General features: G+C 32.3%; 4 protein-coding genes across 10 annotated transcripts; 1 reads left to right on the top strand and 3 right to left on the bottom strand.

Annotated features, from left to right (window-relative positions):
• Window positions 1–162: 162 nt before the first annotated feature.
• On the bottom strand, window positions 163–1739 carry LOC120776878 (rRNA N6-adenosine-methyltransferase METTL5). Its single transcript, XM_040107937.1, has 4 exons — window positions 1585–1739; window positions 1126–1257; window positions 835–1061; window positions 163–695 (listed from the first exon to the last, which is right to left on the bottom strand). Exons 1-4 carry the CDS (start codon window positions 1714–1716, stop codon window positions 536–538), a joined length of 651 nt encoding a protein of 216 aa, XP_039963871.1. The 5' UTR covers window positions 1717–1739; the 3' UTR covers window positions 163–535.
• Window positions 1698–2549, bottom strand: LOC120776879 (SOSS complex subunit C homolog). The gene is made up of 4 exons (XM_040107938.1): window positions 2338–2549; window positions 2145–2233; window positions 1971–2077; window positions 1698–1906 (listed from the first exon to the last, which is right to left on the bottom strand). Exons 2-4 carry the CDS (start codon window positions 2176–2178, stop codon window positions 1721–1723), a joined length of 327 nt encoding a protein of 108 aa, XP_039963872.1. The 5' UTR covers window positions 2179–2233; window positions 2338–2549; the 3' UTR covers window positions 1698–1720.
• A 2086-nt stretch (window positions 2550–4635) lies between these two features.
• LOC120778251 (putative RNA-binding protein Luc7-like 1) lies at window positions 4636–6600 on the bottom strand. 4 transcript variants are annotated; one of them, XM_040110020.1, is made up of 5 exons: window positions 5360–6600; window positions 5215–5248; window positions 5002–5152; window positions 4873–4941; window positions 4636–4819 (listed from the first exon to the last, which is right to left on the bottom strand). In XM_040110020.1, the coding sequence occupies exon 1, from the start codon at window positions 6492–6494 to the stop codon at window positions 5448–5450; it is 1047 nt and encodes a 348-aa protein (XP_039965954.1). In that variant the 5' UTR covers window positions 6495–6600; the 3' UTR covers window positions 4636–4819; window positions 4873–4941; window positions 5002–5152; window positions 5215–5248; window positions 5360–5447. The 4 variants fall into 4 exon arrangements, with proteins under 4 accessions (XP_039965954.1, XP_039965952.1, XP_039965953.1 ...); XM_040110018.1 differs by having other exon boundaries at window positions 5215–6600; XM_040110019.1 differs by having other exon boundaries at window positions 5002–5248.
• Window positions 6601–7119: 519 nt separating this feature from the next.
• LOC120777752 (E3 ubiquitin-protein ligase Nedd-4) lies at window positions 7120–11830 on the top strand. 4 transcript variants are annotated; one of them, XM_040109249.1, is made up of 15 exons: window positions 7120–7624; window positions 7980–8062; window positions 8217–8298; window positions 8369–8407; window positions 8485–8645; window positions 8914–9052; window positions 9107–9234; window positions 9395–9497; window positions 9560–9800; window positions 9888–10012; window positions 10073–10214; window positions 10280–10436; window positions 10685–10978; window positions 11035–11433; window positions 11498–11830. In XM_040109249.1, exons 1-15 carry the CDS (start codon window positions 7580–7582, stop codon window positions 11598–11600), a joined length of 2241 nt encoding a protein of 746 aa, XP_039965183.1. In that variant the 5' UTR covers window positions 7120–7579; the 3' UTR covers window positions 11601–11830. The 4 variants fall into 4 exon arrangements, with proteins under 4 accessions (XP_039965183.1, XP_039965182.1, XP_039965181.1 ...); XM_040109248.1 differs by having other exon boundaries at window positions 8911–9052; XM_040109247.1 differs by having other exon boundaries at window positions 8485–8654.
• The last annotated feature ends 1343 nt before the right edge of the window (window positions 11831–13173 follow it).

Below are 13173 nucleotides of genomic sequence, written 5' to 3'. Positions count from 1 at the left end.
TTCGAGAAGCAATAAGATGTTGATGTATTACGAATTTTCTAGTTTACTTAAGTTGATTTCATAAAATTTTTTATTGTCTTATCCAAATTTTAATTGAAATTACTGCATGTGTGTACATAATGCCATATTATCTACAAAAAATAAATGAATTGAAAGCTTGTATTAAATTAAAATTATTTTCATGTATATGTATATTTTGCTTATTATTTACACTAGCTTGTACCTGTATAATAGCTGTTTAAAAACAATCGTCCTTATTAACCAACTGTATTGGTACATTTGTATATAGAAAATTCTAGGAAATGTTACTGTTAAAAATACTATTTTCCTGTCATCAGTGAAAAAGTTTTTGATATTTTTGTAAATGCTTCGAAAAATGCTATAAGCGGGTGATCAGAAACACACGTCTGCCTTTTTTCATGATACTCTAGTTTTAACATAAACACAAACGTACATACAAACTTATGTATACATTTTCTTGGTATTTGAAATAAATATAAGAATAAATTCAAAGTATTTTATGTAGTGAATCAAATCAAACCGTTTTCTCAGATACATCGAATCTCCAAAAATCCACATTGATGTCAACGCTTTTGCTTTTGTGAAAGGAATAACTGGTGTCAATATTATACTTCAGTTCCGCAACCACATTCCCTTTTACGTTCCAATCTTTAACCTTTTTATGAATGTAGTCCCTGTGAATACATTCAAATAATCAGTAATTATATGTGTTCGATACTGGCGCTAAAAATTATCAATAAATGTATATATTTTGAGGTCATAGTAAAGAAAACTTAAAGCCATGAACATAAATATGATTATCTGTAAATATACCGTGTGGAACTTTTGTGAAATGAATAAACTGCTCCCGAAGCTAGATATACACCAGTCTGAACAAATAACATATCGATTCCACTATTATTTTTTGTCCCGAACGGAGGGTTGGTAATAATTGTGTCAAAAGCATTTTCCCATTTTTCATTGTTAGACAACGTTAGTACGTCACATAAAATACAATCTATACCAGGCAATTCCATATCTGTTACATTGGTTTGAAACATCTATAAAAAAAAAGGGCAAACTCACAATTATTAGGTGTACATATTTTTTCAATTTTTGTTTTACATTTAGAGCATCGTCATCGATTTCAAAACCTGTGGTCATGCCAGCTCCAAGTAAGAATGAACCGATACTTAGCATGCCACTTCCACACCCTAAGTCTCCTACATATTTCCCTTCAATATCTCCGTATAGTGTCTACAAATGGATTTCATTAAAACAAAATACTTTCAACTTCAGGTGTGAAATATTAAACAAACTGGGAAGAAACACAACCACGACATTAATGTACTCGTATTTCCTTAACTGTGGAATTGATCAATAAAAGTTAGTAGTTAGAAACAACATAACATGTTTCAACATATTTGAAACATATAGCATGCAAATCTTTGAGATATCTTTCAGACAACTTTTAGTCATTGGTAAGACAAAACTATCCTCATAAAGTATGTTCAAATAAAAAGTTTCAACGTGGTGGTTGTGTTCTTACTTATTTCTTAGCAGTTGTTTGGCTTTGATCTAGACCTGAATGTTATAAAGCACGCAACTAGCTATATGGGGCGGTGTTATGTATTGTTCTAATTTGATTTTCGGCTTTTCAAATGTATCTACTCCATGTAAGTACTCCTCCAACTTTTTTAGCTTTATACAAGCCATTATTTTAGTTCAAAGGCACTGGATCGAGTCGTGGTAGCACAGGTATGAAGGTATTTCCGTAGTAAGAGTCTTGGGAGACGAAATACCCTAACGTTGTTGATGTAGTTGCATTAAACACCGAACGAGGCGCGTTTGCCAGTCCGCTACTTTGAGAAAAATCCGACGATGGTAATAATTGGCTCGCAGGAATCTATAATTTAACAACAGATGAGCATGTTTACCCATGCTTGTTTTATAAAATATAACTTATATACCTGGTAAAGCGTATTAGTGGATATTCCAGTACCTAATCCTGGAATGTTACCTTTCTGTAATAGTTGTTTTTTTAACTGTAGATCCTCCAGAATTTTACGATTAGTTTCTAAGGCGCAAGAAAGCACAATACAAAATTAACTTCAAGATAATTATTTCCTCAAATTATATTTCACCTTGCTGAGCACCTAAAGTAGGAAAATTCGCCATTTATGATATTCCTTACAAGCTGCAACTCACAAACAAGCAACATCAAAAAAATGTGCTTCAAGAACAAGTTATATTTAGCGTAAGGGAATAAAATTATCACAATTAAAATATATTGAATTTTTATTTGTAAAATGGCCAAGCATAATATAAGTTTTATACCTGATATAAGTATTTAAAATCCAGAAATTTTATTTAACATCTGATATTTAAGTTAACGAGTTTACAAACTTTTTTGTTACGGCTGTTCAATATATCATCAATCAAACATTGATTATGGACTAGTTAGTACTTTCGTGATGTTGTGACTGTTTACATTTTTATACGTATACGGAATATGTATGACAGCAATGACATCAAACTTTTGACACTGTCAAGTAAAATACTCTACGTAACCGAAACTGATCCGTATTTTTTATCCAAAGACTGAACTGAAGACTGACTCAATCTATATACAAAATTTTGCACACATCTAATTTTTCAATTTTAATTTTTCATAATGTAAAAAATCAAAGCTAAAATCCAACTATTAAAGAATGGTCTACTTATTTATGAATAATACTATTCGACTCTGACTGTGAGTTAGTTTAAGAATATTTCAAATAAATTCAAGCCAAAATATCTAAACTGGGAGCCCTGTGTTGTAATAGAACAATCAGCTCACTCCACGTACACGGACCGCAGAAGCGGTGGTGAATGTTCATTTATAGCGGGATTCTGTAACCAGTCTCTAGCCTCTATTTGAGACATTTTGAGGCAAAGTCTCAATTTGTGACTAGTTACTATTCACTAAACAGTCTCTAGCGTTAGTCTCAAAATATTGAGACCTGGTAGTTGGCAGGTCACAAAACTAAAAAGAACTCTTGTCTGCCATTTTGAATATACTGAATAGAGATCATCGTAGATATTAATCGATTGTCGTTTCTTTATATTTTGTAAGCAACTCAAACATGAAAAGGTTAAAAATAAATCAATTTTACATAAATTTCGTAAATATTATGAAACAAAGTCAACATATATTTTTATTTTTATTGATAATTATGTTTTTTGACTATCTTATAGAAAATTTAATATTTGTTATCGACATATTTATTTTCATTCAAGTGTAAAAACATCTCTGAATAATGAAATGTAATAGATTTTGTGACTGTCACTTACAGAATAGCAATATCATCTCAAGTCTCAAAAATTGTCTCTAACTTAAAATCTCAAATTTAGAGACTTGAGACTGTCTCAAGTTACAGAATCGCACGGTTACATTGCGTTCTCTTAAGATAGGTCGAATCAGCTGATTCGTTCCACGGTCTTGCGTCAGTCACTAACTGAGGCTTTGCGGCGTAGTAAGCAATTCAGGTATTTATGTCGATATTGTCAAGGGTGACCTTTAGGGAAAGGTCTATTACAACATTCCATTTGCGTGAAAGCAATACTGAAACAGTGTTTCTGTTTAATTAATATGGCAACATTTGCTTGGCAATACGAAAAAAGATGATTGTTGCCTTATAGTTTGCTTCGCTTCGAAAACTTTTTGTGTGAACAAACATAAAACAATACAAAAGTGTACATAGAACTTTTCTTTCAAAACAAATGTCTAACGCAAAGCGAAGCAAAAGTTCTATGTGAATTGGCCTAACATGGCCAGAAAAGAAAATACCGCAATAGTTCGAAATTTTCACTGAAACCGTGCCAGCTGATAGCTTATCAAGTCTTCATGGTTGCCATATTTTACTTTCGTAAATAAGCAAATATAGTTTAAATTCATTAATTTTTGCGGTTTAATTTATTTATGGAAATTATTGACACTCTTGACAATTAAAGAGATACCACGATGCACGGTAACTGAGCTCTAACTAATATATTAATAAGAGATGTTCTTACTTAATACTTGATTTCAATGATTTCACTATTAAATTACTTTTAAATCACGTATTAAATTTGATGAAATGTATATTTTTTCGAAGAGATTTAATAGTTTTGTATATCCGGGGAATGTTGGTCATCTATGTACTTCCTCTTCTTTTTTTGTTTATCCTTAAACAAAACCACAACATTTTCTGTACCAATAATGCATTCAGCAGTATTCATGCGGTATATATTATATTGTATACAGACCTACATATATTTATCACGGAAGTTGTCGACTTAAACACTGCCAAGATAATTGCGCACAAATTTTGTAATAAACTGAATGTTAATTTCCTGTGCTTAATGTATATCTGTATGTGGACAAGCTTACCATTTTCAATTGTTCCTTCTATATTTACTCAAGAAAATTGTTCCATTGTGATGATTTATGAACAAAAATACTTATATTTTGTCATCTAGATAATCAACTGGTTTTTGGACATCCAATTATATTATCTTTCTTTCTTGAATTAAAACTACTAAATATATCTTTTACACCTCCTACCGCAGTTAAGTAGTTTATAAAAGCAGAAAACGATTAAAGAGAAAACCAGATTTATAATAGTTGTGATTTATGTATATTTGAAAAGTTGTACAAAATACATACTTAAATACATACCAGGGCCAATTGAATTGTAACATTTATTAGAATTTTCTTATCCACAGGTTGTTAAAAACTCTATACGCAATAAGACAGGTATTTCATTTCCCAACCATATTAATATTTCATAGATGGGGGCTACAAAAAAAACTCAGTTATTTTCAAATAACTGTTGTACTTCAAATACATACCCAAATTCCCAGGAAAGAGGATACTATGTTGAATTTGGTTTAAGTTCAATTAGGTAGCCGGTGACAATGCTAATGATGTTAAAATCATTTTACATAATAAATTTTTGTGTATTTGAAGTTACTACATACCATCAGTAAAATATGTACCAAGACAAATCATTTTAACTAGAATGTGAATTTGTGAACCATAAGTACTGAAATCATAAGACCACGCTCTTTCGTGACACCTGGGTCTGAAATAGTCCACTCAGCTTACTGTTCTGGTCAGTCATTAGTTTACCTAGATAAGTTTACTATTTTCGTACTTATATTTTATTTTATAAGCAATAAGTTTTTACATACCAAAATCTGAACAATGGTGGTTTATGATATTTTTCTATAATCGAGAAAGAGATTTTATTCAAGAAATCGCAAAAAGAAAACATTCAATCGAATTTATGATTAGTTACATAATAAAATGCGGAAAATATTTTTATTAATTACATACGTGCTACCGGAATCGTCATGTACACATTTAAATCATATGATGATGTTGTAGGATACAGTTGCATTTCCGTTTTCAACAAAATCTGTTTTTAACGACGATGACGTTCACGAGAATGTGACCTCCGTCTAGAACTGTAGTTATGTGCACGGGATCGTGATCTTGACCGCTTTCTTTCTTCCCTCACAGGAGAAGCAGCATTTACTCGTCGGTCACGATCCCTTTCCCTTTCTTTGTCCTTTTCTGATCGTCTCTCGGATCTATTATCAGAACTACTTGCTCCACCTCCACGTTCGTTACGGCGTGCTCGGTCTCTAGATCTAGACCTATGTACACGAGAACGTCGATCTAATTCACGACCACCTACAAAATATCGCGATCTTTGTCTATCATCACCGCGTTCATTAATTTTTCCGCTTCGTTTAAGCTCTGCTTTACGGGGCCCTGCAGTTTTTTCCAATTCTACCAACTTTTCACGAATAGTGAGGAATCCCAAATGCAACTTACCACCGAAGTGGTCAGCTAGTCGAATATCATTATCATGAATACCTAAGTAGGCAGAACAAACTTCACATACACGCAACTTTTGCTGTTGATACGTTGATGCAGGCATTGATGTACGATACTCGTGTTCTGCTTTAATTTTTTTAGTTCGCAATTCATCTATTTCCTTCATCAAAGACATACTTTCTTCCACTTCTCCAGCTTCACCAAGCGCTTCGGCCTTAGCCAGTTTTTTGCCGATTTCTTCAGCTAATGCATGTACTGCATTTGCTTTTTCGGCCACCTCAGCAGTTAATTCCTCTTGTGTTTCCTTAAGTCGCTGTTTAGCAGATTCTGTGCGACGGTCACAGTCGGCAATAAAAGCCTGTAAATGCTCCATCGCCTCTATGTCATAGTAAAAGTCATGCGATTTGGCTGCGCTTTCATAATCAGCTCTAAATGCCAAATCATGAACTTTTGGACACTCTCCAAGATCCATGCGAGTTGAAGCAAGAATATCATGGGGACAACAATCTAGCAAAAAACTTTTACACACACGGGCGTCAGAAAATTTAAGACCGCGTCCATCATCTCCATTACGAGTTGTGCCCATTAACTGATCAAGCATTGCCCTCATTTGATCCGTGGCCGACATTTTGATACTTTTATCTATTTATTTTATATTTTTAAGATCGAAATATATATTTTCCCCCAAACACTCACAATAACCTTGTCTAGAGAAGAAATTTATGTTATTGCAGTGAATTTTCGATATTTTTCAATGTTAACGCGTTTCGATAACATGTCAAATTTTGAGTTTTTCATTGATTGCTCAATTCAAATATCTGGGAAAGAGCGCGTTCAATAAATTAGACCAAATTAAATTAAAACTTTTCAGAGGTATTTATAATTTGGCTAAATTAATAACTTAGCAAATGCTTACGTAGTGATTTTTTGATGCTACGAAGCCTAATTCATTATAATAATTAGAATTCAACTATCTTTTCTAAGAAAATTGAGCAATAGTTTTAAAACCATAGAAACACTTGTTTCTAGCCGAATCTAAGTAACTGCTGTATCGTCACTGATTTAAAAAAAAACCGTTTACTGCTCATAACGAAATGTTAATTATCTTTTGTTGAGAATGACATAATAGCATCGTATACAAAGAATTGGGCTTATTTCAAAAATCCTCCATGTTGAATACATTGTAAAAAGTGGCTACACTTGTGAAATGCATAATTGGCAGGTTGTTCAAGAAAGTGAAGTTTACTAAAGTGTTGTTGTGTGGGTATGCCGCGGTAGGTTGTCAGATGATAATTTGCACAACGAAAGTAATAAATGAGCAATGTTTAATTAATTTTGGGCGTAAATTTTGCAACGTGTTTGTTATAAATCAATTACACGGTCAGGCCAAGTGCTTTGCTTAAGTTCCACATATTTATAGTAAAGGTGTATACATATATTTTTTTTGCGAATATAAAATGTCTTTTGGCTTTGTTAAAAAAATACTACAGTGGCCAATTAATTATTGAAAATATCGTAAACCTATTAGTATGAAACCTAAACTAAATGCAAAGTACGGTTTTAATTAAATTACAAATTGGTGTAACTTATTAGTTAGTAAAAGTTATAGCATTAGTGGTTTGGAGAGCGTATACGAAGAACTTAAATAATCTATAATTGACTGGTGTTTGCATTGCGTTGTAAAGAATACTACATATTAATTTTGTTTTAAATATGGCTGAGGCGGCAGCGAATGAGCAAATTCATGGTTATCATGATGTAAGTTAAAATAAAAGTGTTATTGCTAAATAATTAATATATTACAAGTTGTTCAAGATTATAAAATCATTTGTTTCTTTTCATCAACTTATCCCAAATCTTTAGTTCTTGTGAAAATTGTGATTCATTCACAATAGTTAACAGAGAACCACTTATTAATCTACTCCTACACCATTATTTGCTTTCAACAAGTGTATAATTAAGACTATAGTTACATTTATTACTTTAGGTAATTAGTATTAGTTAGATTAATAAACTTAAATTTTTTATGGATGAAAATATTTTAATTTACTACAGCTAATAAAGTATGTGGTACTTTTCTATGAATGGACCTTGTTTTTCTTATCTTTTTTAGAACGACTCAAGTGATACATGCCATTTACGTATTATAATCATTAATGGAAAATCATTAGCAAAAAAGGATATATTTGGGGCAAGGTAAGGACTGTTTTCTACTATTTATTTGTACCCACATTTAAATTTATTTGAAATTACATGGAAATCTTTAAATCTACTTTTATGCGATATTTGTAATTAAAAATATTTATGTTGCTTAAATTTGCTTTGAAAAAAATCTTTTTTTTTCTTTTAGTGACCCATACGTAAGGATTGATTTAAATACAATTAATGGTGATATAAATATAGATTCCGTTTTAACGAAGACCAAAAAGAAGGTACATGTTAACAATTTTCAAGGAGTATCTAATATACTATATGTATATATAACTAATCTTTGTATTTTAGACACTCAATCCTACCTGGAATGAAGAATTCGTATTCAGGGTAAATTAACTTTTTAGTGAAAACAAAGAACTACTTTAAAGTTGTACTTATGCTCAATTTCGTTATCCTTTTTCCAGGTCAAACCTTCCGAGCACAAATTAGTGTTTCAAGTATTTGACGAAAATCGCCTAACACGTGATGACTTTTTGGGCATGGTTGAATTAACGCTCAATAATTTACCTACAGAGCAAGAAGATACCACTATAAGCCCACAAACTTACTCACTAAGACCGAGAAGGTCAGTAGGGTATGTTAAATTCATTTTTTACACAATTATATTTTATTCGTTTTGTTTTGAATTAAAGAAGAGTGCACTAGAGTGAACTTTATTTTTTACACCGAAGATCTGTAATCTGTTGTTCGTTTCTTTATATATTAAAATTTAATTTTGTTTATTTTTGTTTAACCACAATGTTTCTCGAAAGTTTTTATTTTAATGAAATAAAACATACATATGTATATACACACATATCTATGTTATAATATGCACATTAATATTCAAGCAGCGCAAAGTCACGGATAAAAGGCACACTAGAGATATATCATGCATTTATACATGAAACAGGGGAGACCAGTGAAAGTGACACCGTTGACGGAGAGTGGGAGCATATGGAAACAGTCTCACGGATGAGCGGAACTCCAACGGTAAACGTAAACTTCACATTTATCTGATTTATGTTTAATGCTGAATTTTTTTAGAGTCAATTTCCATCCAGTGTTAATCACGAGCCATTACCGTCGGGCTGGGAGGAAAGGCAAGACGCAAACGGAAGAACGTATTATGTTAATCATACTGCACGGACTACCCAGTGGGAACGCCCATTAGTGTAAGTATTATAATAAATTTATAAAACCTTAAATTAACATTACATTTAATTATATTTCACCTTTCATTAAGCTTATGCAAAAATTGAAATTGTATTTACTTTCTCAATACAAAATTTCTTAATATATGAAGATGCCTTAACAGATCTTTTTTATCATTAGCTCAGCAACTAACAACAGTAATGTTAACGTTGAAGCAGCTGCTTCTGATTTTCAACGACGTTTCCACATTAGTGTGGATGAATCGGATTCTGGTCGACCTCCAGTAAGTCCTGAAAAAAATATACATATATATATTTTTCCCTGAATTTCTTTTTCTTTTTGTAGGTCACCCCTAGATCGGATGAAGACACATTACCGCCAAATTGGTCAATGCAGGTGGCACCAAATGGTAGAACTTTCTTTATAGATCATGCTGCGCGGCGTACGACATGGATAGATCCAAGGAATGGTCGTGCTAGCCCAATGCCAAATCAAACACGACGAGTTGAAGATGATTTGGGTCCCTTGCCGGAAGGTTGGGAAGAACGTGTTCATACAGATGGACGAGTATTTTACATTGATCATAGTAAGTATTGAGCTAGAAAATCATTTTACCATTTCTTAAAACTACATGTAGATATGAATGTTGCAATTAAATTGAATAATTTCTTAGATACTCGCACCACCCAGTGGGAAGATCCACGATTATCTAATCCAAATATTGCTGGCCAAGCTGTACCATATTCCAGAGATTACAAGCAAAAGTATGAATATTTCAAGAGTCATATTCGAAAACCGGTAAGTTTACATAGCTTCTCTTATAGAATTTTATAAACTTCTCATAAATTCATTTTGTAGACAAATGTTCCGAATAAATTTGAGATTCGTATTCGCCGTTCCTCAATTTTAGAGGATTCTTACAGAATCATAAACTCTGTGACCAAAACCGATTTATTAAAAACTAAATTGTGGGTAGAGTTCGAAGGTGAAACCGGGTTGGGTAAGTGAAATATTTTCTTTTTTTCTTTTAGAAAAATATATATGTAAAAGTGATTTCCTTTTTAGATTATGGAGGTCTGGCAAGAGAGTGGTTCTATTTGCTATCAAAGGAAATGTTTAACCCATACTATGGACTCTTTGAATATTCAGCTATGGATAATTATACACTACAAATTAACAATGGCAGTGGTTTGTGTAATGAGGAGCACTTAAGTTATTTCAAGTTCGTAAAAAATAGTTTTTATTTAGTATTTGAACTTATGCTGATAACCACAATTAATAGAAAAATTACTTGTATATAATTGGAAACACATACAAAATTTCGGATAATTGTCATCAAAAACTCGGAAAAAACTTAAACACAACTATTAGCACATTAATCTTTTTTAGAATACATTACTCCGAATGATACTTTTTTAATTTTAGTAAATATATTTTAAGTACATTAAAGAACTACATAAAATATTGCAGATTCATCGGTCGTATCGCCGGTATGGCTGTATACCATGGAAAACTCCTAGATGCATTTTTCATACGTCCATTTTATAAAATGATGCTGCAAAAGCCAATTGATTTGAAAGATATGGAATCAGTTGATACCGAGTATTATAATTCCTTGATGTGGATAAAAGAGAACGACCCACGGCAATTGGAATTGACATTTTCTTTAGACGAAGACACGTTTGGCCAAAAGAGCCAACACGAGCTAAAGCCAGGAGGCTCAAATATTGAGGTTACTGACGAGAACAAGGATGAATATATAAAGTGAGGAGTTATGAACTTAAATATTATCAGTATATTATTTTTATTGTTTCTTCCAGGCTTGTCATTGAATGGCGATTCGTTGCACGTGTTAAAGAACAGATGTCATCTTTTTTGGATGGCTTTGGCTCAATAATTCCATTAAATTTAATTAAGATATTTGACGAGCACGAGTTGGAATTATTAATGTGTGGAATACAAAACATTGATGTAAAAGATTGGCGAGAAAATACACTCTATAAGGGAGATTATCACCAAAATCATATAATTATACAATGGTTTTGGCGCGCTGTACTCTCCTTTTCAAACGAGATGCGTTCGCGCTTATTACAGTTTGTTACTGGCACTTCACGCGTTCCCATGAATGGCTTTAAGGAGTTGTACGGTTCCAATGGCCCACAAATGTTCACTATTGAAAAGTGGGGCACTCCTAATAACTATCCTCGAGCACATACCTGGTATTTACACTCAACAATAGCTTACAAATGGTTCGAAAGATAATCTCATATATGTTTGTTTCAGTTTCAATCGTCTGGATTTACCACCTTATGAAGGCTACGTCCAATTAAAAGATAAATTAGTAAAAGCTATTGAGGGTAGTCAAGGCTTTGCTGGAGTCGATTAATGTCTCTGGTAGTAGTTGTAAAGTTCCCAATAGCAACGAAAAAATCCGCCATATAAGATAAAGTGCGGTGTCGAGGCCTTTTACGCTGACTTGTGTACTTATTTTTCTGTTTATTACTACATAATAATAATTTTACGAACTTCCTGTTATAAAAATATAAATACCAAATTATATCAAACAATTTTTGTTTCAAATACAGAATCACTAAGCTGATGAATAAGAATTGTAAAGTTGTTAATATTAATTTTCAAAATAACGTTTTGGTTTTTTCCAGAGTGTATTTAATAATTGCTCCAATCTCCCGCGTTGTCTATTAAAGCCTGACATCTTGCAATTAAATTTTCCGCATATTCCACAGGAAGAGACCGCCAAATATGTTAGAGTAATCGAATGAAATCTTTTGTTGACGTTACATGTTTTTTTGATATTTTTTCTTTTATTAAAGCCCAAACATCCTCTGTTTGATTGGCTTCTGGTAACTGTGATGGGTGAACCAGCTAAAATATTACGCCCATTCTCCATATCACGGTTAAGTTGAAAACTACTAAAAGCACGATAAGCCAAAGGCATTCAATTTTACACTAATAGTGCCTTTATGATAAACTGTTCAAGCCCCCAAATAAAGAAAATGTGGACCTTAAAGATTTTCGAACTTCCGATTGACGTTATACCGTATACATATGTGCATATGTATATCAATCTGAGATTTCTTAATTAAATTCGTAGAATATGTCTCCCTGTTAATAATACATTGTATTGTCTAAAATGAATGAAATCGTTTCAGTACTACAAGTAGCACCCAATTCCCAACATTTTGATTATGACATATTTTCCTCATATACCCAATATATTTAATTTAGACCCTTTGTATGCATGTACTATGTTTGAGTTAACTACTATGTCGCTTTTTGTACCAATATGCCCTATATAAAAAATATAGGGTAATGAGGTTAAGTGAGTCCATGAACTATAATATAACTTAATAAGAACGAAAAATGATTGTAATCCTTGAACCCTTTCGTCGAATTCATTTGCAGCATTCCTTAAAATACTGATTTTCCAACATCTTATGGTATTTCCCTGGCTACGATTGTTTTATAGTATAAAATGTTTGTTTTTACCCGAACTTGGTCTTTCCTTACTTGTTTAAACTTGTTTAAAGTCCTTTAGGAAAACGTTTCTCAACGGAGATAAATAGGTACCTAACTCTCTTGTCACTTGAAATTGAGAGCGCAAATCAATTACCCGGCTTCAAAATCACTAAAAAAAAAAAGGTAAAACAAGAAAAGGCGAAATTTAAAAAGTATTGAAATGTTTTGTCATGTGATGGTTGGGAATATAGATTTTTAATTGCAAATGATAAAAAACATTTATTAATTGACAGCTAACAAGTTTAAATCACTTTATGTATGGTTGAAAATTCAAAAATCAGAATCGGGTGTTTTCAATTAAATGCCCAAAATTTATTATTTTGTCAGATTTGGTTACAATGCGAAAACTTATAAAAAACAGACACTCGGACACTGGAAGGTTGTTGAACATTACTTTATTCCTAATTAAAAAAACTGACCGA

This window comes from Bactrocera tryoni, chromosome 5 (assembly GCF_016617805.1).
Source record: "Bactrocera tryoni isolate S06 chromosome 5, CSIRO_BtryS06_freeze2, whole genome shotgun sequence".
NCBI lineage: Eukaryota > Metazoa > Arthropoda > Insecta > Diptera > Tephritidae > Bactrocera > Bactrocera tryoni.
This window is presented reverse-complemented; position numbering and strand designations above follow the sequence as displayed.

Coding starts and splice junctions, on each gene's coding strand:
- LOC120777752 (XM_040109246.1), top strand. CDS start 7,580: ATGGCTGAGGCGGCAGCGAATGAGCAAATTCATGGTTATCATGAT. Junction 8,408..8,484: donor ATGAAGAATTCGTATTCAGG/GTAAATTAACTT, acceptor TCCTTTTTCCAG/GTCAAACCTTCCGAGCACAA. Junction 9,053..9,106: donor GGATGAGCGGAACTCCAACG/GTAAACGTAAAC, acceptor GAATTTTTTTAG/AGTCAATTTCCATCCAGTGT.
- LOC120778251 (XM_040110017.1), bottom strand. CDS start 6,494: ATGTCGGCCACGGATCAAATGAGGGCAATGCTTGATCAGTTAATGGGC.
- LOC120776879 (XM_040107938.1), bottom strand. CDS start 2,178: ATGGCGAATTTTCCTACTTTAGGTGCTCAGCAAG. Junction 2,078..2,144: donor TACTTTAGGTGCTCAGCAAG/GTGAAATATAAT, acceptor CTTGCGCCTTAG/AAACTAATCGTAAAATTCTG. Junction 1,907..1,970: donor CCACTAATACGCTTTACCAG/GTATATAAGTTA, acceptor GTTAAATTATAG/ATTCCTGCGAGCCAATTATT.
- LOC120776878 (XM_040107937.1), bottom strand. CDS start 1,716: ATGGCTTGTATAAAGCTAAAAAAGTTGGAGGAGTACTTACATGGAGTA. Junction 1,062..1,125: donor TCGATGACGATGCTCTAAAT/GTAAAACAAAAA, acceptor TTTTTTTTATAG/ATGTTTCAAACCAATGTAAC. Junction 696..834: donor TTTCACAAAAGTTCCACACG/GTATATTTACAG, acceptor ATGTATTCACAG/GGACTACATTCATAAAAAGG.